Source organism: Spinacia oleracea, chromosome 1 (genome assembly GCF_020520425.1).
Source record: "Spinacia oleracea cultivar Varoflay chromosome 1, BTI_SOV_V1, whole genome shotgun sequence".
Taxonomy (NCBI): domain Eukaryota; kingdom Viridiplantae; phylum Streptophyta; class Magnoliopsida; order Caryophyllales; family Amaranthaceae; genus Spinacia; species Spinacia oleracea.
This window is the reverse complement of record NC_079487.1, coordinates 101,893,457-101,917,319: the sequence shown is the minus strand read 5'-3', so window position 1 is coordinate 101,917,319 and position 23,863 is coordinate 101,893,457. Positions and strand designations below refer to the sequence as shown.

General features: G+C 36.5%; 2 protein-coding genes across 2 annotated transcripts; both read right to left on the bottom strand.

Annotated features, from left to right (window-relative positions):
• Positions 1–11,621: 11,621 nt before the first annotated feature.
• Positions 11,622–19,757, bottom strand: LOC110804433 (uncharacterized). Its single transcript, XM_022010028.2, has 11 exons — positions 19,171–19,757; positions 17,872–17,919; positions 17,463–17,618; positions 17,292–17,335; positions 16,775–16,934; positions 16,624–16,685; positions 15,976–16,192; positions 14,730–14,819; positions 14,058–14,197; positions 13,829–13,949; positions 11,622–12,929 (listed from the first exon to the last, which is right to left on the bottom strand). The coding sequence occupies exons 1-11, from the start codon at positions 19,642–19,644 to the stop codon at positions 11,895–11,897; spliced, it is 2,547 nt and encodes an 848-aa protein (XP_021865720.2). The 5' UTR covers positions 19,645–19,757; the 3' UTR covers positions 11,622–11,894.
• Positions 19,758–19,826: 69 nt separating this feature from the next.
• LOC110804434 (uncharacterized) lies at positions 19,827–20,498 on the bottom strand. The gene has a single exon (XM_022010029.2). It carries the CDS (start codon positions 20,496–20,498, stop codon positions 19,827–19,829), a length of 672 nt encoding a protein of 223 aa, XP_021865721.2.
• Positions 20,499–23,863: the final 3,365 nt, after the last annotated feature.

Genomic DNA, 23,863 nt, shown 5'->3' with positions numbered 1-23,863 from the left:
TGAGTTTTGCAACTCTCTAGATATATTTTATGAAAAGTTATTCTGAAATTACTTTTCAATAGCTTTGACGAATTTGGTTTAGTTTGGTGGTAGTTGAGCATTTTGTTTTAGAAATTATAGGAAAAGTCTATATGATTCATCATTGATCGAATCATGTACCAATTGACTTCGATCATTCCAACGTAGATATGCCATATCTTATGGAGCTAGATCGTGAAACACACAATCATAGATGATCATATTTGGTCTTAAAGTAATCATCGTCATGATCTAACCTAGATCTTTATGATTTCTTGCCATGTGGATTTATACTTCTGAATCTTTGAACTAGCCAAACAGATTCAAACTTATATCACTTTGAGTAAATAAACCTATATTCACTCAAATCTATAATAAAGTCATAAAACCTTTCTTTAGCTTTGAACTCTATTGTCTAGGCGTTCTAACAATAGTTCATATCTTTTGTTACTTTCAACAAGTAAGACTAGCTTGTCTTGAATTGATCTAGAAACCAATCAACGTTCAAAAGTCCATCAAAATAGAGCTTTTGAATGTTAACTTGTTGACATGGTCTAAGCAACAATGCCAAAGATTAGTGGAACTCAAATCAAGGGGTTGATTTGAACCTAGTAAAGTTCTTATTGTTTAAAGAGTTGTTTGTTTTAATTAAGCATATTGACTCAACCCGTAATTGACCATTTCATTCAAATAAGCAAACAAACATTGTTTTTGTTCTTCTGAATGTGAGTCTTTCTGTGTTTAAAAACAGAAATTTAGGTATGCTGATTATGGAACAAAATAGCCATTAAGTTCCAGCCTTTGAAAGGACTTAAAACAAACCAGATGACCCTACAACTAATGTAGCATTTCCATGCTTCATTTCCCACTTGTAGGTCATTTGTGTATCCTAGCTTCCATTGTTTGAGTTATTACCGAAGTAAGAACCTTAAGCGGTATATGATACCAAGGAAGTTTGATTGCTAGGTCATTTCTCTTTAAACATAAACTTATAGGTAGAAACGGAATCGTAAATTCCTTTCATTTGTTCCTCGTTTTCCTATTTCTTGTACCCTTTCTTATAGTCTTAAGAATTGAATTCTTTAGTGTTGACTTTTATACTTTGTTAGATATGTCCAATGTCACTCCAACAAAGTTCTTACCATTTATGTTGAATATTCTGTTTCAACTAGATGATCTTACCAGAAGCTTCTAAAGTTCTCTAAGCATCAATCTATTCGAATGTCTAGGGACTAGACTCATTCGAGAATTAAATGGACAAAGATATTAGGTTGTTAACCATTGGTAAAGCTGAGTGTTTAAACTCAATGCTTTATGATCTCAAAACTACATTGTATATTGAATTCACAAGCACCAATCGGTTTGCCATTCGACTTTGATACTCGAAAACAACCATAAAAGTCGCTTAACGAAACGTATATTTTAAATCGCTCATTTTCTCTCATTTCCGTGAATCGTTCTTGGATTCACTACCAATCGAGGAAATTTACTGTTACCTTTCTAAAAGGATTTATTGCAGTGCAAGATATTTAATTATAAACAATAATTAAAACATACATTTGAAGCATGCAAAGTCTAAACATTTATCATGAATAATAACTTGAAAATGAAAGCAATCATGCAATTTAAACAAGTCATTAGCATTTTATTCGATTTTATTGTTCCGGCAGGTGTGAATAAAATGATTCCAAGATCCTAAAATCATTGAAGAATTAAGCACAGTTTGTCGACTCAATCCTAAAACATTTTAGGTAAGCAAAAACCTTTTGCTAATAGTCTAGAAACTATTCTTGGTTGATAGGTACGTCTAAGAACTTATTAGGTAAACCTATCGATTTTGCCACGACATAAAAGGACTCCTTACTTATATCGTTGAGTTTCACCAAAACTAACATGTACTCACAATTATTTGTGTACCTTGCCCCTTTAGGACCAATAAGTAACACCTCGCTGAGCGAAAACTATTACTAGATTGATGTAAAGGATATCCAAGCAAGTGTATATTTTGGCATGGCACCTTTTAACTCAATTTTTTTTAAGTTTGGAACTTAAGGCTCTTACTATGTTGGTTAGATTTTAAGTGAACTAAAATCCTTAATCATGCAACATAATCAAGCCACAATCTCATGCATAATTAAGACATATTTAAAGCAATAAATAACTTAAAGCATGCATAAGATAAATGTGATCTAGTATGGCCCGACTTCATCTTGAAGCTTCAACTTCAAAGTCCGTCTCGAAAATCTCCGTGGGAGGCACCATTTTCTTCAAATAGGATAAGCTATAATTAAACTAATTACAACTATTTGATGGTACGCAGACCATATTTGAATTGAAAAACAATTTTGGTACTTTAGACCAATTAGATTCAAATTAATGGTACGCAGACCATATTTTCTACCTATTTGGGCCATACTAGTCACTTCATAACCTGCAAAACAGTACATATACAATATATAACATTCACCCATTCATTATCATGAATGGCCCACATAGCTGGTTAGTAAAACACATTATGCATCACATAAACATTTGCAGCAATTAATCAAGGGCACCAATAATCTACAAATTATTCAGTCCTTATTAATTCTAATCAAGTTGTTTTAACCTTAAGGATTTGTAGACCTAATCAAGAGTTTATGACTAAAAGGGCTCCCACTTAAACCAATAAATTCATATGCTTTACTAATTTTAAACATAAAAATGTATTTCTAGTCTAACCGGAAACATACAAATTTAATTAAAATTTAAAGCTCATATAAATTTATAATTGAATCCGCTTATTTAATTTATTTTTCAGTCGTATTTTAATTAATTCATGATTTTAATTTTAGTAAAATAATTAAAATAAATGAAATTTATTATAATTATAATATTCAAAATTAAAATCCAAGAAAATAATTTAAATTATTAACTTTAAAATTAATTAAAATTACATAAACTGAAAATTTCAAATTAAAATTTTAAAACGATCTAATCGTAACATAAGGTGCGCAACATCATCACGCAACGCACATCCATAGGCCACACGCACGCAGCCATCGCTGGCCATGTGCGCGCAGCCTATGTGCTGCGTCGCATTCGTCGCTGCACACCATCGCAAGGTACCATCGAAGCACACGAGGCAACTGCTCGCTGCGCGCGCCAGCGCTCGATGCACGCGAGCCATCACTCGCTGCGCGCTGTCGTTCGATGCTGGGCGTAGCACTCGTCGCACGCGAGCCAGCGCTCGCTACGCGCGAGGCATCGCTCGCTTGCGCGAGGCAGTGCGCGTTGCACGCGACTGCTCGCAGCCTTGCTCTCGCCCTTGCCCACTCGCCCATCGCTCACAGCACACGACACAAGGCAGGGCTGCTGCCTTGTGCTCGTGCACCATAGCCTTGCTCATTGCATTCGTACCGCATGGGCGACGAGCTCCCTTGCTCGTCGTCGCATGCCCGCACTATACAACACCCCTTAAGGGTAACACGTAGCGTCCATTTCTTTGTGCGTGCAAGTTATATGAGCGAATCGCATAAAAATTAAAAATTTTATTTTCAAAATTAATGACAAATTAATAAATCATATTAATTTCATAATTTTAGGGCGAAAAATCGAAAATTTATTAGTTAATTGATTTCCGATTATCATGGATTCAAGTCTAGGTTATAAAAATTTAAAATTTAACACAAATTTACAATTTTTATGGTGGTTTTTAATCATAGGTATCTAATTAAATTATTAACTAATTATGAAAATCAAATTAATTCTAAATTATTCCAATTTTCAACAAATTAATCATAATTACAAATTAGATTACATAATTAACAAGGCTAGGCATTCAAACTTGTTAAACATATACAGTAGGTCAATCAAAAATTCAAAATTTATTAACAAGAATCGCAAATATTTAATTTAACATCTTAAATTTACAAAATTTTGCGTTCGAAAAACTAAAACCTCCGAAAAGTCATAGTTAGGCTTCGAATTTGAGAATTCTGGGTTCGGCCGAAAAACACTATTTTTGTCAAAATTTTAGAATGCCTTTTACATGCGGAATTGACACAAAAATCACTCGATTTGGATGAGTAACGAAGAAACTGCCGAAAAACTGCGTACATATAATTAAATAAACGCAATTTGCAATTAATTAACAATTACGAAAATTAATCACCCCTTTTAATTCTTGCAAATTTGTAATATTTAACCATGTTTATGCAATTTAGATTATGAAAATAATAAGAGGCTCGTGATACCACTGTTAGGTTATGATACATATGACAATACATAAATCATGCGGAAAAACCATAAAGCTAGGAAAGCATATTATTTAGACATAATCATTTAGCATAGTTTAGATGCATACACTTTGTAGCGTGCCTTCCCTAGCTGCGCCCGAACCGAACAAGAACAAGTCTTTAGGACTCCAAGTGTCGTCCCTCCGTAGATAGTCCACAGTACGTCCGGATCCGCCTCAAGATTGACCAACTAGAATCGCCCTTAAGGTGCTTAGGAATTTTCGGCTATTATTGTGCAAGAGTGTGGCTGAATTTTCTTTCAAAACTTACCCTTTTGAATACTTCAATCGTGTCTATAATTTATGACCCTAGGCCCTTATTTATAGAGGTTTGGAAAGGGAATTGGAATCCTAGTAGGATACGATTTAATTAAACTTAGAATCCTACAAGGACTCTAATTAATTAAATAATCCTAATAGGAATAGGAATTTAATCACACACCAAATCCTAATAGATTTAGGAATTGTGCATGGACACAAACACACACGCACGGAGCCACGAGGGCGCCCGCACGCGTGCGCTCGGCCCATGCAGCCCACGCTGGGCAGCCTTGCTTTGGCGAGCTGGGCCTGCCTTGCGGTGGGCCTGGCGCTGCCTTGGGCTGGGCGTTGGCGCGCGTCTATGCTTGCTGGGCGATGGCCTGGCTTCGTGCTGGGCCTTCGTCCGGCAGGCCTCGTCCGATGCTTATTCGTACGATACGCTTCCGATTAAATTCCCGGTTCCGGTATTCATTTCTGATACGAATAATATTTAATATTTCCGATTCCGGAATTAATTTCCGTTTCGAACAAATATTTAATATTTCCGTTTCCGAAACTATTTTCCGATTCCGATAATATTTCCGATTCTGACAATATTTCCGTTTCCGGCAATATTTCCGATTCCGGCAATATTTCCATTTCCGATAATATTTTCCGATACGTACCATGTTTCCGTTTCCGACAACATCTACGACTTGGATAATATTTATATTTCCGATACGATCCTTATTTCCGTTTCCGGCAATATCATCGTTTCCGGAGTATTCATTTCTTGCTTGTGACGATCTTAGCTCCCACTGAAACCAAGATCCGTCGATTCCGAATATCCATAGATAGAGTATTTAATGCCATTAAATACTTGATCCGTTTACGTACTATTTGTGTGACCCTACGGGTTCAGTCAAGAGTAAGTTGTGGATTAATATCATTAATTCCACTTGAACTGAAGCGGCCTCTAGCTAGGCATTCAGCTCACTTGATCTCACTGAATTATTAACTTGTTAATTAATACTGAACCGCATTTATTAGACTTAACATTGAATGCATACTTGGACCAAGGGCATTATTTCCTTCATGCTGCTGCACCGCCCAACCTCGGCCGGTCTCCCTCCTTTCTCCTCCACGCACGCAAGCAGCCTCCCCTTTCTTCTTTTCTTGCTTCACCATCAGCACAACCACCACCGTCGCTACCACCTGACAGTCGTGCCGCGCCGCACTCCTGCACCCGCGCTGCACCGCCGTGGCCTCCGCCGCTCCCTGCCCAGCCGGCGCCTTTTCTCTTCACTCTCTCCTCTTTAGTTCTTGGTTATTTCTTAAACCCTAAGTAACTAATTATTTTAATTAATTATAGTTGTTAATTTAAATTATGTTCTTGATATTAAATTTATGATTTTTATGGTTTGAACATGATTTTCAGATTTGGGTTGAGATTAAACACGAATTAATTTTCAGTTTTGATTAATGAAAATTAAGTTAGGGCTTAATCATGATTTATTAATTTGAATTATGTTTTCTTGAATTAAAGTTATGGGTTTTGTGATTTAAATTATAAATTTAAGATTATATGAATTTTATAATAAAGTTATTAAATTTCAGATTATCTAATTACATTGAAATATTGGTTTTTGATTGTTTAAAGTATGAAATTCAAGGTTTTTATGATTATTAATCATGATAGGTTGAGTATGAATTATTGAATTGGTTGTTTTGAGATACTAAGAACGTAGATTGACCTTGGTGAAGCTTTTAAATGAATTTATATTGCTGAAAATTTAAAGTACGATGTTTGCAAAAAGTTTTCAACGAATTTCAATCACTAGTTCAATAATTATGATGCTAGGAAATCAAATGTTTAAGTTTTGATATTGGGGAAGGTTCTAAATATGCTTAGGATGCATTTAGAATGCTTTATTATGGTTGTCAATGATTAGAAATTGATTGAGATTGTTTATTGGTTGTTTTAGGCGGAGAATTCTCTTTAGGCGACTTTTGAAAGTGTTAAAGTGGCCTATCAGTTTGTTTACACAAGGTACGTACATACCTGCGTGCTTGGAATGTGTGCTAATTGTTGAAACCATGTTGAATTTGTTGTTGAACTTGGTTATGTTGATATTATTGTTGAACTTGGTGATGTTGATATTATGGACGAACTTGGTTATATGGAATGTGCATGTTTAATACTGTTGGACAAACTTATTGAACTTATTTTGCACTAAGAGAACTGTAACATGTTAGTATGGATGATTGATACAAACATGTTGGTTGGGAACACTAGATTATTCTATATGATTGGTTTGGATCGATTGGTTGTTGTTCCCTTTTTAGCTTTTCACTACTTTATGAGGGCCGAGGACCTTGTTTATTAAGTTGAAACTTTATACCCATATACAGGGTTGATCATGGTTAAAGGAAAGGTTGGGTAAATTGGAATGAGTCTTGATTGATGCCTTTATGATCACGTACTTAATCCCAAGATAAAAACAGTTGTGAACGAATGTGGATTATATGCCTTATGTGATTGTTGAGTCATAACAGAGTCTCAATTTGTAAATCATGTAAAGTGAAACTGAGTAGCAATAGCTTTAGACTGTGCACGTCTAAAGTGACGGACAAACAGGAGTTGGGGTTCATGGTGGTAGCCCATGGCCTTTATCTCGGACTGGATTGATCACCGTGTCCTCTTTTTATTCAAATGTTCCTCGATATCGCAGGTCTCTGAGGTTACGGAGTCGCGCCCGTACCTCGTCTTCCTTAGTGAAGGTTGTCGGACGGTCAACTCGGTCCATTGTCTATTTCAACTAAAATAATATTATTGTTGTAGGTCTAGCCTAGTCTAGTCAAGTATGGTCGTCAAATTATCATGTTTTGTCTGCCCTTGTTTATGTTCATTAGTATCATGTTAGGGTTGTTCGTTAATAGTATCATGTTAGGATTATTATTGTTTTAGTATGTAGTACTCAGCTTTGCTGATTACGTGCTTTGTTTGTGTGTGTTGATCATGGCTATGCCTTATTGATCCTGTGATGACCCAACTTTGGTGAGCAGTCTCTAAGGATCAATAAGCGTTGCCCATCTACAGGTTTGAAGATGATGCATCATTGGGATCGGGATTAGAGAGCTTGTAGTTATATTTGCTTTATTAAGTGATTTGGTTTGTTAACTTAAATTTGAAATTTGTCGTACTATTCGTATTTCCTTATTTCAGTTAATCGGTTTTGGACCTAATATGTAATAAGATTATTTATGAACCTAAAAGTTAGCTTTATGTTTTCCGCTGCAAAATTCTGAATAAGCCGTTACGTTTTCACACGGGCGATAATACTTTGATAATTCCCTACAGTTATATTTAAAAAGGGTTATTTTAGAAAATGGGAATTGTCGGGGTGTTACAACTTCGGTGGCTGCCCCTGTACAACGTCGACGAGAGGTATTAATTTGCTGGAAAGCTCCACCTTACTCATGGTTTGCCTTGAACACAGATGGGGCTGCTCGAGGTAGTCCAAGACCTGCTGGTGGAGGAGGGCTAATAAGGGACGATCATGGTGTCCTACATTATGCTTTCACAGTTAACTTTGGGTCATGCATTGCATTTAAATCTGAACTAAAAGCTCTAGAAATAGGGCTTGATCTAGCATTACGAATGGGAGTGCAAAAACTCATGGTCCAGATGGACAACCAGGCTGCAATTCAAGCTTTAAAAAACTCTGAACCATACGGGGGTGATTGTGTTCACATTGTTAATAATTGTCGTACCATGATAAAGAACAACAATTGGGAGGTTTCCTTTTTTCATGTGTATCGGGAAGGTAATAGAGCGGCGGACTGGCTTGCTAATGTTGGTGTTTCTCAAACAACAAAGATAGAGATGATTCAAGTGCCACCATTGGAGCTTGGGAGGATCCTTCATGAAGACATTTTAGGAGTGGCGTGGCCACGTTTTATTTCTAGTACTTAGTTTCTTTCCTTTTGTTGGGGCTTGCCCCTCATTTGCATCAAAAAAAAATGATTTTATATTCATTCTTTAACAATTCTTGGGGCCATTCGGAAATAGAATGAGCGATGAAGTCGTTGAGGATAATCGATAACTACTGACGGCGGCGTTGATGTGTTTCCTTAGAAAATATGGATTTTTTTCTCAAGGCATTCAGTAGTTGAACGTTTTTTGAAGGTATCGCTTCACTGATTATAGCGTCGTATAGAGACGTGTTATGTATGTATGTTTTTTTATTCATTTTTCAATGTTTATTTGTTTTGGGGGATATTTTCCTAAGACATTAGATTTTAGCCAACTAATTGCATGACATTTCTTTCAATAAGCTAGATTGTCTAGAATTTGAATTGAAAGAGTGACAATGATGTTTTACAAAAAATCACAAATTGAAAAATAATAACTGTGATTTCTGAAAAGTGCAAATAACATCACATTTTTTATTAAATTAGTAAGAAAAACAAAAATTTTTAAAAAAAAGAAGGAAAAAATGAATTGAATGAAAATAAGTTCAAATTAAAAAATATTTATTTGAGCTTAAATGAATACAAATTGAGTTTAGATGAATATCTTAAAAGTTTTTATTCTTTTGACGGGATTGCAGCTATTTGATTAAGTAATAAAAACCTTGTCAAACTCGACAATGAATATATCCTCAAGCGGGTGATCTTCCATCCATGCCTTCACTTCACTTAGTGTAAGATAGGTTTGTGCTATATAATGAGTCATTTTGTTAAAAGATCTACTAGCAAAAGAAAGAGAACAATCAAACTTGCTTGTCCTTGTCAAAATGGCATCTAAAACTAATTATCTTGAAAGTCTATTTAGTAACAATTATGACATGTAGTTTTTACTATTCATCAATAACCATTTTTGATAGAAACATTCTGCCAAGTGTACAATACATTTATTGTACGTGGGCATAACGTTTATTCATTTTGTGTAACTTTTAATCATTTTTTATTAACTTTTTATATTAGGAAATAATTTTTCGAAGCGTTAATATTCATATGATTACCTTTATATTACAAGTGATTTTTATTAAGGAGAACAATTAATCACTAAAAAACAAATACTTTTTACATTATATCGGGTAACTTTTAAATATTTTGTTGTAACTTTATACCCGTCTTATAATCTTTATTGTACATCCGCCATAATTAAAAGCTTGTGATCCCCGTTAAAAAAACAAAACAAAAAAGAGAGCGTGGGGATGACTGTAGGAAAGGTTATTCACACCTCTTCCTAAGTTCTTCACGTTTTCGTGCTTGAAATTGAATGTGGTACTTATGGTTTTGATTGCGGTTTAAAATTTCGTTTTGTTTGTGAAAATAACGTATCCTTATTTCATCACCTATAATAAACACGTCTTTTTATTTCAACGTATTCCTTTAAATTTGATAAACAATTTTTATAGTTCTCGATGTTTTTAAAAACTTGAAATTGAAAGCGATTTGTTTGATTTTGATATGAGTAAAGGGAATGGAGTTTTTGGTGTTGCTTGTCATCTATCAAATGCTCACCAAAAGAAAATTTTGATTAATTAGGCTAGTACGATACTAAGGTGCAAATCAAGTCGTGAGTTAACAATGCACCAATTTCAAAATTCTAAAACAATTTTAACACTAGATGAAATAATGTCGTGTAATCGAAGAAGATCATTAATTACATCTTGTCTTTTGTGGTTGATCTTTCTTACTTCGTACTTCGTATATGTTTTACTTTGCTCTATTGGTTCCTGGCAATTGCTAGGTGGTCATTTCATTTACGCTCGACAAACTTACGAAATAGGTTAACTTATTAATGATATACTTCTAAAATGGTTGTTTCAAGTTGAGCGTACACATGGTTTATTTGGATAGGACCTAAAGTGCATATGTTTTTTTTCCCAATTAGTAATCACAACTCTCTCATGCATTCACCACTTTCAAGTGTGATGCGTTTTATAAAACAAGCAAGCCAAATCGAAATGAGTTGAACCTCCCTATGCCCTGCTTGGATGGCTACTCACAAAGCCCATCCAACAACTTTGCCTTCATACACATACATATCCCACGGTTATGATTTTGATGTAAAACATTTTCATGAAAAACGATTTTTTCTTTTCAATCAAAGTCATTTGGTTTGACAAGGGATGTAAAATAGTTTGTAACTCTTTTAAAGGTGGAAAAATCTTTAAAATTTGAGATGAATGAAAATACTTTTACACATTTCCTCCCTCTTCTTTATTCCCATTTAATAACGTCTCCTTATTCCACATTTCCTCCTCCTTTCCCAATTAATAACGTCTCCTTCCACATTTCCTCCCTCTTTTCCACACTTCACTCGTCTCCTCTCATTTTCCTTTTTCTATGAATTTTCTTAAAAATACCAAACAAAAGAAAACTAGTTTGAAATTGTATTTTACCTTAGACAAATATTTTCAAAGAAAAATCATTTTTCACAAAACCAAACAGAACTTTAGCCCATACATTTAACAAAAGGTCTTGCGCGCACAAGGTGTACAATAAATTTATTGTACACCAAGATAACTTTTACCCATTTTTTTGTAACTTTAACTTAGCTTTAATTAACTTTTATATTAGTAAAAAAAAATTGATAGATAAACATTTTAAAGGGTTAAATGATTAATTTTATACTTCCTCCGTCTTTTAATACTCGCAACGTTTGTTAGTTTCACGCATGCCAATGCATAACTTTGATCATTTATATCTTAAATTCTCTTTATGCAAAAATTATAAAAAGTTGATATTTTGAAAATACACATTGAGACGAATCTAACAAGATCCAACATGACTATGTTTTATCTTATATAAAAAACACTAAGAATAGTCAAAGTAGATTATATGAATAGTGGCAAAAGTCCAAACGTTGCGACTATTAAAAGACGGAGGAAGTACATTATTAGTGATTTTGAACAAATAAGTTATATTAAAATGAAAAAATTTATCACTAAAAAAAGATAACTTTTACATATATAACCTTAACTTTTAAGCATTTTGAGATAACTTTTACTCCGGTGTACAATATTTATTGTACAACCCTTGTAAATAAGAATTAAAAGACTTGATGCCCAGCTCAGCCAGAAATGAAAATAGAACAGTTATACAGTATCCAAACTTTTCAAAACCATATTTGAGACTACATATTTTGAAGTAAAATCTAGCTTCATGCTCAACAACAGTTCGACTCTTGTAAACATTTAGACATCACGGCAAAAAAAGTAAAATTATAAAGGATAAAAACCAATATGTTACTGAACAATTCAAATGAAATATTCATTCTTCAGAAGTTCACAAACAAGTCAAAATTGTCAAAACCTTAGGAATTTCTCATAAACCCCATAATAGCTCATGTTCTACCCTTATTGCCCTTCTTACCCGAACCATTCATCGAGCCCTTTCCCGTGCTTGAGCCTTTTCCCTTGCCTGTGCCCTTACCTGTGCCTTTGCTCGTACCCTTCCCTTTCTTGTTCATTCCATGCTGTCTAGCATCCTTCTTCATTCTCCTATCCACGAGAAGTTTCCCTTTCCCTGCCCTAACCTGAACCCCCTTTTTAGCAACAACTAATTCCTTCTTAGGCTTTCTTGGTGTTGCTGCTTTCTTGTAGAGTTGACTAATCATCCTTGACTTTGACCGATCTCCGAGATCAGTCTGATCAGCAATGGTGTTAGCCTTCTTTCTTACCTTTTCCATGTTCCTCAATGCAGACCTCTTCTTTCTAGCTTTAGCCTCTGCTATCTTCTTTGCAGGACGTGCGTTTATCTCTCTGAATCGAGCCTTTTCAGCATCAATCTCCTCTTTGGTTACAGGTTTCAATGGTTGGTTATGCCTCTTCTCATCTTCAGCAAACCAGCTAGGTAACAAACCCTGATCATCAAACATACGTTTGTTGTAACCATCATCCATTATCTCTTCTCTTTTTCTCTTCCTCAGCATCTTTTTTGCAACAGCCAACATCTCACATTTTGAGTCTGTATCATATTCCTCCTCAGATTCATCATCTGAGCTACTGCTTGAATCAGTTACAGGCGCCGGTACAACCTCTAAATCATCCTGTATCTTTGCTGCAGCCCTTCTTTTAGGAGTTTCTGAACCCAAAGAATGTGGTTTTAAGTTTTCTTTAGCTTTGTTTCTGAGAGCAATTTTCTTCTTTTGTGCAGCTATCTGTAAGTGATCATCATCATCACTACTATCCTTGCCCAGATCTCCCCCCTCTACAGCTTCAGTGAAAATATCTTGACTATACCACCTTTGTTTGATTTCATCTTGGGTTAGTTCTCTATCCTCATCGATCGGGACAACAAGAGGATTTGCTTCCTTACCACCTTCATCTCTGTCAGAATCATCATCCGGTTGATCTACGTCATTAACATCATCATCACCCTGTACAAACAATGGTAAGGTGCTACAATATCATGACAAAGCTCAAAAAGACCTATGTCAATCCAAGTTATAAATAGATTCCAACATACTAGCCAATACAAATATAAACTTGATAATAAATTTAAACTAATGAAAAACGGCTGATTTTGGTTAACATCAGAAAAAAACAGATCTAAATTTCTGATTGCATCACCAGTGTCCAGAATTTAAAATACGCATAATCTATACCTAGTCTATACCTAGTATTTAAAAAGGATAACCATCTATGATTTGATGACACGTGTCAGCTCCTTTTTTCATCCATGAATTTTTTTTGTTTGATGACACGTGTCACCTCCTCCTTTCGTCCATGGATTTTTTTTTTTTTTATTTTCTATTTCAATTTTTCATGTTGTTAGTATTTAAAAAGGATAACCATCTATGATTCGATGACACGTGTCACCTTCTTCTTTCATCCATGGATTTTTTTTGTTACATAACACGTGTCACCTCCTCCTTTCGTCCATGAATTTTTTTATTTTTTATTTTTTATTCAATTTTTCATGTTGTTGTTTGTTATACGAAGCATTTCACTACTTCTAACACATCTTCCACTTCATCTTGCTCATCCAACATCAATTCACCATTGAATTCATATTCAACATCTACTACTTCATTTCCCTCTTTAACACTTAATATTAATTCACCATATAATTTATATATTTTTTCAACTTAGAAATTTGATCACCTCTATATAAATCATATACTCTACCTAAAAACCACTAAGTCCTCAATAAAATTAACACGTTAAAAACGACTTAACAAACACTATATAATTTCCCGTTCTTTGAACGGGCTCCAAAGCTAGTTAAATATTAACAATTATGACAAATATATTGATTCCAGTAGTAGCTCCTTACTGTCAAAGTCACATCAGCGTAGGCTTCTTTGGCACGCTTCCGCTGCTTTGTGCTTCCATCACTCTTGGCTAAGAAACGTTCATAAGCTTCATCAAGAGCCTTATCTATTTGTTCATCATACCTGGGATAAGCATAGGCACACAACTTATTAAAGCAGTACAAGATTATATCACAAAATCATGACATAGGAACACTGAAAGCCATTCAGAAAGAAATATACAGATAATACCTTGTACGCTCCTCATCAGAATCCATGTCACTAGACTCACTATCCTCATCAGCCTCGTTGTCTGCATCATCATCACTACCGGCCAATTCATTACCTTCAACATCTTCTGTGGTATCAACAGTTGCTAAGTCGTCCTTGCCCTGAATAAAAAGGAACCCAAATTGAGTTCAATAAAAGATGAGCATAGAGCTCATGACGCAGTACTGCTTTGTCGGAATTAGAATTTTATTTTCCCGATGCCATAATATCGGCAACTTAAGTCAACACTAAATGCTCCAACTCTAGAAGAAAAGGAGGTTAGTGAAGCATAACAACTAAATGGAGAGAACTTTGGAAACTACAACGAGAGACTAGATCAAAGCCAGAAAAGAGAAGCAGTTGAGAAAACAAACCCTAAGCTCTGAGTTAATCCATGAATCCATCCACTTACCTTAATACTATCCATTTAACTAACAACAACAACAACAAAGCCTTAGTCCCAAAATGATTTGGGGTCGGCTAACTATCCATTTAACTAACAATAAGATAAAATTCGATTGCTTATCAAGCCTTTCCCAACCACAGCCAGAGATAAAAGATAGAGACGGAAGGTGAATTAAGAACGAAAAAAATGTGTCAAACTATATTTTAAAATACACAAATCAAGTAATATATCAAGTTATAATGACAAACCTTAATGGAAGCAAGAGAAAACAATTCATTGTCAACATAACCATCCTGTAGAGCATCTATTTGCATTCCTGTTGCTTTCCGTGCTTTATCCTGGACAATCCAACAAACAACAAGATCAGACATGATTTTATCAAAGAATACAATATCAACAACACCAACAATCACCAGATAGCAAGGATCCCACCATACGAACGCTTCGCTTTAGCCAGTCAACTTCCTTAAGCTGAGCTTAAGCGACAGGCTGTTCTATATAATGAGGTTTGAGGATGAAGTAAATAGCCTACCTTAACTACACTAGACTAGTAGAGCCAAGAAACTGTTTCTGAAGATTCACAAAGCATCACAAATACACAAACCACTATACACAGATAGTAACTCCCTCGCCCCAAGAGAAGTTAAAATATAGTGGGCCATCGCCAATTTTAGAAGTAAAACTGCTACTTAAATTGGGTAAGATGAAGGGAAGTGTGCAAACTACATTTGGATGGAGGGAGTTGTATATTTGGAGGGTCTGGCATTTTGTAAAACCTTTTAGGCTCCCATCTTCTAACGAAGGTAATTCAACCCCTGCGTGATTGTGAGACCTAACACGAATCTTGAAGGCCATCCCCGGCCATCAGCCATAAGTCCCCACAAGACCAGAAAATCCATCATCAGTCATCACAGTGAACAAAAGACCATTTAAGACACAGAAAAGTCCATCAATAAGAGCCAAGACTAAAGGATTTAAGTTATGAGCCTAGTTTCGTTTTTATGGATAAAATTAAGACAAGGCAGCACAAATGCTATTGTTTAATCACTAATTGCTCTCAACTGGGTCACAATCACAGCTCACAAGTTCACGTTACCGCGCCCGAAGTTAATCAACCTAATGAACATTAAGATGACAGGGTTCCTACAGTCCATTGCATATGACAAGTCAAATAATCTTCACCTAATGTAATGACCTTCATGTAAAACTACAGCAATTAACAATGTAATTATCTTCTTAGACCTTGAGGTCTGGAGGAGATAGTAAAACTACTATCCTTCCGTCCCTTTTGTTTGCCCAATTGGCGATTTGATGTTTTTTTAATTTTTGTTTAAATGGAGTTGTGGTCTCATATAGCAATTTATAGTATGGGGTAAACTCAAAGTGACAAAGCAAAATAGAAAAATCAAAATAGAAAGTGAGGCAAACAAAAGGGCGGATGAAGTATAGGATAGGAAGAATCTCTCTGATGCAATATTCAAATAAATTACATACCTTAGCCTGCCTCTTTGCAAGAATTTTCTTTTCGCGTTTCTTTTTTCTCTCTACACCATGTGTCAACTGCTCCATTTCGTTGAGAACTTTCTCATCCTCATCCTCCTCCTCCTCTTCCACCTCTTTGTTTGCATTCTCATTCTCCAGATCAGTGCTAACACTAGTAGGAGTGGTTTTCCCTGTTGGAGAAAGAGCCTTCCGTACATTTATCCTCCACCTGTATTACAAATAGTACAAAATTACTAGAGCGGAAAAGGCGAAATTAATAACAGACATCCCAAATAATGAATTATTCATTTTTATCATAGTCCATGATGAAATAATAACATGCAATCATTTTTGAGAAAGCAAGGTTACAAATCAAACTGAAATTTAAAATTGAGAAGATTTTCAGACATTAAGTGTATGCCTCGAAACAACATTCTATATTAAGAACCACTGTAAGATATTGTATGGAAGTTGTGTTCTAACTTCAATTTGTAGATAAACCACGAAATCCATATGCACATTCTAGTAAAACATTTAAGACCACACATGAACTTGCAACTCAATATTAATCCTTTTCAGTTGGCAAAAAAAAAAAGAATCTTAGAAGCAAGACAAATGAGAAGAAAAAAAATGGATCAAGAATAAATAAATTCCACTTACTTCAAAAGCTGCTTGAAGTCTTGCTTTCCTAGGACACGCAGGTCTTCACACAGGGTCATAACCTGGCAAAGAAAAAGAACTTAAAGAAGTCAGATAATTACATCAGGACATTGTGAAATGATAAAAACAAAAAGATACTTCAGGAAATCACCTCCTCTGTCGTCAAAGGATGTTCCTTCAAAGGCAAACTAGACTCATCATCAAATCTGATGGATGTTACTTTGCCCAGAGTCTCGACAGGATCTTCTGATGACAATACAAATTCAGCAGCAGGGCAGACCTTTCTCACTAGGGATACATCATCATCATACCTAAGAGTACCAATGACCAACATTCCAAGACGATCTTTGTCAAATGACTGTCTTAAATAAATATGAACACAACTGGCATCTATCTCTAAGCATTTATCTATTTCCTTTCATCAGCAACCATCATTACAAGTCCCAGTTACTAAGCCCTCGAGGTATCGGGTTGAAATTGAAACTTTAAAAAAAGCACACAAATTCAGAGGGTATCCTTGTTAGCTGACAAAAGCTCACAGCAAGAACACTATTTCCTTTGATTATAGCAATAGACAATAGATATGCAGGAATAAGGCAATCAATCAGTCATATATCAGGGAAACATAGGTCTATCAAACTCTAAAGCTTCAGCAGCATCAAACTTACCCCTCACGGTTTCTCTTATGCTTGGGCTCAAAAATATCATACCCCTGCATTACAACAAAAATAATCCAGATCAAATAACAAAGCTAAGATGAAATACAAGAGAAACTTTGGCCTCTTCTAATAACACGAAAATAAAAAGATATGAATTTTCCAATGTCTAGTTCAAGATACCTTTGCCGGTTCAATAGCACCCTGAAATAAATGTTTGATATCTAGGAGACGAGGGTCAATTTTGGCTGGGGCCTTGTACTTAAGACCTATAACATAAATTTCAGCAGATGTCGAACGACTGGCAACAGGTTTAGTTACCTCCACCTTTTCAAATAACTGCAAAACAATAATTCATTTAAGAAAAGTTGGATAAATTAATAAGGTATAATGATATAAATAGTCAGAGTGGAGATAACAAATCTAGCTTCAGTATCCCAGTTCAAAGCACAAAAATTCTAAGAACTGCAAAGCACTTTGATGGAAAAAAGAAACAGAAAATCATGAAAATCTGAATTCAAAATTCTGGCCCCTCCCTAAGCATCACATTTCAAAATTTAAATGACATCACATTAGAAAGAAGGTGCAGTACCTGCCTAAGACAGTAGTGCACAGCATTGTAATCCTGTGACCTGAATACCTGAGACACGATAAGCAGTTGGTAATGAGATAATTTTTCCAACAAAAATCCAGTGAACTCTTGAAGTAATTAAAACCAAATACCCATTAACATCGAGATAAAATATCAATAAAATACATAAGCAAAATGAAGGGCTTTACCCACAGAGATTCGAAATCTATGCGTCTCACAATCAGAAAATATTCTGTTACTGGATTGGCTAATAAAGCTGAAACCCAGTAGCGATTTTAGGAATGCAAACGAGCCAAAGGAAGATATATATTCCCCCTCTTTTCCCGTTAACTACTAACTGGGGCTTTAAGCAAAGAACCAGCTGAAGCAGATATTTGGAGGACTCCCACAAATGACATACAAGACGCACTAATTGGAGCTATAGAAGTCAAATATCTAGAATTCCACCTTTTTGAAGATAAAATTCATTAGTACTCTTTATGCCCATAATCAGTTTAATGTATGGTAGTGTAATTAACATTCACCGAATTATCTTTAGAAGGATTCAAAATCTACAGAGTGGAAATTTTAAATCAATCTCAAGTCTGCATAAGAATATGAACAACAATTAGTTGCATCGGAGAACGAATCTTTTTGTGAAATTAGCCAAATTGTATTAAAGTAACTTCGAAATTTTCTACATACTCCGTATTTTGTTAATGCACAAGTCTTTTGCGCTTTTGTTTGTAAAAACATTCATGGTATTTCCACAATGCTAACTCTTAGTAACCTTCAACAAACTACATCATCATGTTAACAATAACTACATAAACTTGCACAATTTCACCCAATTTTTTTTAGCTTCCTCAGCTTCTCCAAGCTATACTACAAAAACTCTACAACCAAAAGTCCAAAACTAACACAAAAAGAACTCCATTTTCCTATCATCAGACAAAACAACAGCAGTAAGCATAAAAAGCAAACCTAAGACCACAATAGTACCAATTATTCCCAGTAGAATGGGCTCGGCTCCATCTACCTAAAACTTTACACACAGCAAAAAGCTAATTAAACAAAGGCAACAACAACAACAACAAGCATTCCCAATAAGATGGGCCGGCATAGAGGTTTATCTACAGCAAAAAGGCTTAATCAAAATAAACCTAAGGCAACCATAACAACATTTCTCAATAAAATGGCTGTGCTCCATGAACCAAAGATTCTATCCATGGAAAAAGACTAAATTAAACAAAATTAATGCACCAACAATACAAAAATTATTCCCAGAAACACGAAAGCAGAGTATAGAGAGAACAAGACCTTAGTGACAAAGGTACCCTTAGGAGCTAAGAACTCAGTAGCGAGCTTAACAGAATCAATAACCAAAGCATTCTGACTAGTAGCTTCCTGAGCCCAAGCACCACCAACATTTGGGGACCCATCATGAAGAACAAGATCAAAAGCCTTAAACCCATTTTCAGCCAGAAGTTTCTTGATAGTTGAACGACACTTAGGCTTTGTAATGTCTTCCTCAATAGAAATGCAACCTCGAATGGGGCGAATAGGGAAAAGGTCAATACCAACGACGAGGGAGCCAACAGGGACACGGTTGACGGCGACTTGCATCCAACCACCGGGAGCGGCGCAGAGGTCGAGAACGGAGCGAGAAGCATTGAGGAGAGAGTATTTGGCATCAAGTTGGATTAGCTTGAAGGCTGCTCGAGATCTGTAGCCTTGTTCTTTGGCTAAGTGGTAGAATTTATCAAGTCTGTGCTTTCCTTTCACTTTTCCCATTGTTGAGAGTTGAGACTTGGAGGTTGAGAAACTGGAGATGGAGATGGAGATGGAGATGGAGGTGGAGAGAGAAATAGAGAAGGGTTGGGATTATTAGGGTTTAAGAGGGGGAGAAGACGGTTTGACAATTGAAAAAATACGACGGTTTATTTTTTATTTTTTTTGAGGAACAGCCTCTGCCACTAACTTTCATTAACGTTAAAGCAAAAATCTGAAGCTATTACATCTTCAACTACGCTTGGACAACTCCCTACCCACACTCTCGTAGAATACTCAAGTGGACTAAGTTGAGCCATAACATCAGCCGCTAAATTAGCCTCCCTATAAACATGACAAAATAAAATAACATCAAATGAACTAGAGATAGCATTAATTTCTCGGCTAAGCATGCCAAAATAAGAGCCATCAAACTTCCTACGGTTTATTAACTCAACTACTTGTAGATAATCACATTCAACTACTACCTTACTAGCATTGCATTGAAGCGCCATTTTCAACCCAAGAATGATTGACTTTGCCTCTGTAACATTTGCATCCCAACTTTGTCTCACCTGTTGGCAAACCGCACGAACTATGGTGCCTCCATTGTCCCTTATTATAACTCTCATCCCCACTCCACCCTCTTTATAAGTTGCACCATCAACATTGAGTTTTAGTACATTATCATCAGGTGGTCTCCACTTTGCCTCCTCCCTTGCTCTACGTATTTCACCCCTCCTTACTGTACACTCCTCTCTAACTTGTGTGAATGCTACCAACAACGAGCTCGTTGCTGCTACAACTTCAGCAGGTAGACGAGCTTCTCTGCCATGGATCACTCTATTCCTCTCATTCCATACACTCCAAGCCACCATTGCTACTCGCGCTTTGTCCTCTTCTTGTAAATGATGCAGCCACCAATCCACTCAGTCAACTACAAAACCTACTCGCGGGCACTCCATCATCTTCTCCACCCCACACTCCTCCCACACACTTTTTACAATATTGCATTCCCACGTTGCATGCAAGGCTGACTCAACACCATTAGAACATCTTTCACAAATAGGAGACACACTCTCCACCCTCCCATGTTGTTAGGTTATGATACATATGACAATTCATAAATCATGCGGAAAAACCATAAAGCCAGGAAAACATATTATTTACACATAATCATTTAGCATAGTTTAGATGCATACTCTTTGTTGCGTGTCTTCCCTAGCTGCGCCCGAACCGAACAAGAACAAGTCTTTAGGACTCCAAGTGTCGTCCCTCCGTAGATAGTCCACAACACGTCCGGATCCGCCTTAAGATTGACCAACTAGAATCGCCCTTAAGGTACTACTTATTTTCGGCTAAATAGGCAAGAGTTATGGCTGATTTTGCTGCTTAAAAATCCTAGTTTTGAATACTTGAAAACTTGTATATAAATTTATGACCCTAGGCATATATTTATAGAACCTTGGAAAGGATTTCGAATCCTGTTAGAATACTAATTAATTAATTAGAATCCTATTAGAACTCTAAATAATTAATTTAATCTTTTAGGATTAGGATTTAATCTATGCACGAATTCCAATAGCTTTAGGATTCGTATAGCACGTACACACGCACCGCACGAGCATCGCACGCCCATGCGCAAGCCTTGCGGCCCAAGCTGTGCGCACGGCGCACAGGCCCACTGCCCGCAGCCCATTTGTGCGCGCGCGCCAGCCTTGGCTGGGACTGGCCTTGCGCTGGGTTTGGTCGAGGCATTGGCGTGTTGTTGGATGCGTGTGGCTTGCTGGGCGATGGCCTGGCTTCGTGCTGGGCCCTCGTCCGGCAGGCCTCGTCCGATGCTTATTCGTACGATACGCTTCCGATTAAATTCCCGGTTCCGGAATTCATTTCCGATACGAACAATATTTAACATTTCCGATTCCGGAATCAATTTCCGTTTCGAACAAATATTTAATATTTCCGTTTCCGGAATTATTTTCCGATTCCGATAATATTTCCGATTCTGACAATATTTCCGTTTCCGGCAATATTTCCGATTCCGGCAATATTTCCATTTCCGATAATATTTTCCGATACGTACCATGTTTCCGTTTCCGGCAACATCTACGACTTGGATAATATTTATATTTCCGATACGATCCATATTTCCGTTTCCGGCAATATCATCGTTTCCGGAGTATTCATTTCTTGCCTGTGACGATCTCAGCTCCCACTGAAACCAAGATCCGTCGATTTCGAATATCCATAGATGGAGTATTTAATGCCATTAAATACTTGATCCGTTTACGTACTATTTGTGTGACCCTACGGGTTCAGTCAAGAGTAAGCTGTGGATTAATATCATTAATTCCACTTGAACTGAAGCGGCCTCTAGCTAGGCATTCAGCTCACTTGATCTCACTGAATTATTAACTTGTTAATTAATACTGAACCACATTTATTAGACTTAACATAGAATGCATACTTGGACCAAGGGCATTATTTCCTTCAGTCTCCCACTTGTCCTTAGGGACAAGTGTGCATTTCCTAATTCCTTTGTCGCTCGATGCTTGTTCTTGAACATAAGGTAATAGTTGTCATCCTTATTGTGTCCAGAGGTGTTTCTCGGTTTCAGAGTTCAACTGATCAAATAAACAGTTGATCATAGCCTATGATTCATCCGAGCACGGCAATGCATTTCACAGTTTCTAGCTCTCCGAGTGGCCTTGTACAACTTTTAAGCATCTCATCCCGATTTATGGGAGGACAATCCCAATCTTGCGATCTTGAGATTAGACTTCGTTTGATAGGTGATTACCTGAGCGTTGCCTTTATAGCCTCCTTTTACGGTGCGACGGTTGGTCAACGTCAAAGCAACCAGTTCTCAAACAAGTAATCTCAAATCACTCAGGTATTGAGGATTTAGTGTCTAATAATTTTAATGAAATTTACTTATGACAGATTTTCATCTCTTACAGTAAAGTTTCATAGGTCTTGTCCGATACTAGTCTTCCCAAAGTAAGTATCTATGCAAATGATTATGACATTGCCATGCCCACATAGTTCAAGAAACAGAACTACTAGTCATCTTGCATTCTAATCGTCTAACGTTTTCTATGCGTCCAATTTTTATAGAAAACTCCGACTAGGGACCATTTTCAACCTTTGACATTCAAGTTCACTTTATAGACATTTCTTAGTCACAGGACTGGTCCTGACAGTCTATCTTGAATATATCGTCAAATTGAAGGGACTCATCATTTAATAAACCACAAATTAAATGGAAAAATGAATTCTTTTCATTTATTTTGAATGATTAACCAATAATGTTTTACAAAGATTTAAACTCTAAAACTTTAAAACATTAAACAGGGATATCAAAGCCATTCTCCAATATGCTTGATTCCCGTAGCTGCAGTGTGCGAGTTGTGCTTCGCCTGCGGCAGAGGTTTAGTTAATGGATCTGATATGTTGTCATCAGTTCCAATCTTGTTTATCTCGACTTTTTTTCTTTCAACGAACTCTCGTAGAAGGTGAAATCTACAAAGTACATGCTTGACTCTCTGGTGGTGTCTAGGCTCCTTTGCCTGTGCAATAGCTCCGTTATTATCACAATACAGGGCTATTGGTCCTTTAATGGAGGGGACTACACCAAGTTCACCTATGAACTTCCTTAGCCATATAGCTTCCTTTGCTGCTTCATGTGCAGCAATGTACTCCGCTTCAGTTGTAGAATCCGCAATGGTGCTTTGCTTAGCACTTTTCCAGCTTACTGCACCCCCGTTGAGGCAGAAGACAAACCCAGACTGTGATCTGAAATCATCTTTGTCGGTTTGGAAACTTGCGTCCGTATAGCCTTTAACAATTAATTCATCATCTCCGCCATAGACCAGGAAGTCATCTTTGTGCCTTTTCAGGTACTTCAGAATATTCTTGGCAGCAGTCCAATGCGCCTCTCCTGGGTCTGACTGGTATCTGCTCGTAGCACTGAGTGCGTACGCAACATCCGGGCGTGTACATATCATAGCATACATTATTGAACCAATCAATGATGCATATGGAATCCCATTCATTCGTCTACGCTCATCAAGTGTTTTTGGGCACTGAGTCTTGCTTAGAGTCATTCCATGAGACATGGGTAGGTAGCCTCGCTTGGAGTCCGCCATCTTGAACCTATCAAGCACCTTATTGATATAAGTGCTTTAACTAAGTCCAATCATCCTTTTAGATCTATCTCTGTAAATCTTGATGCCCAATATGT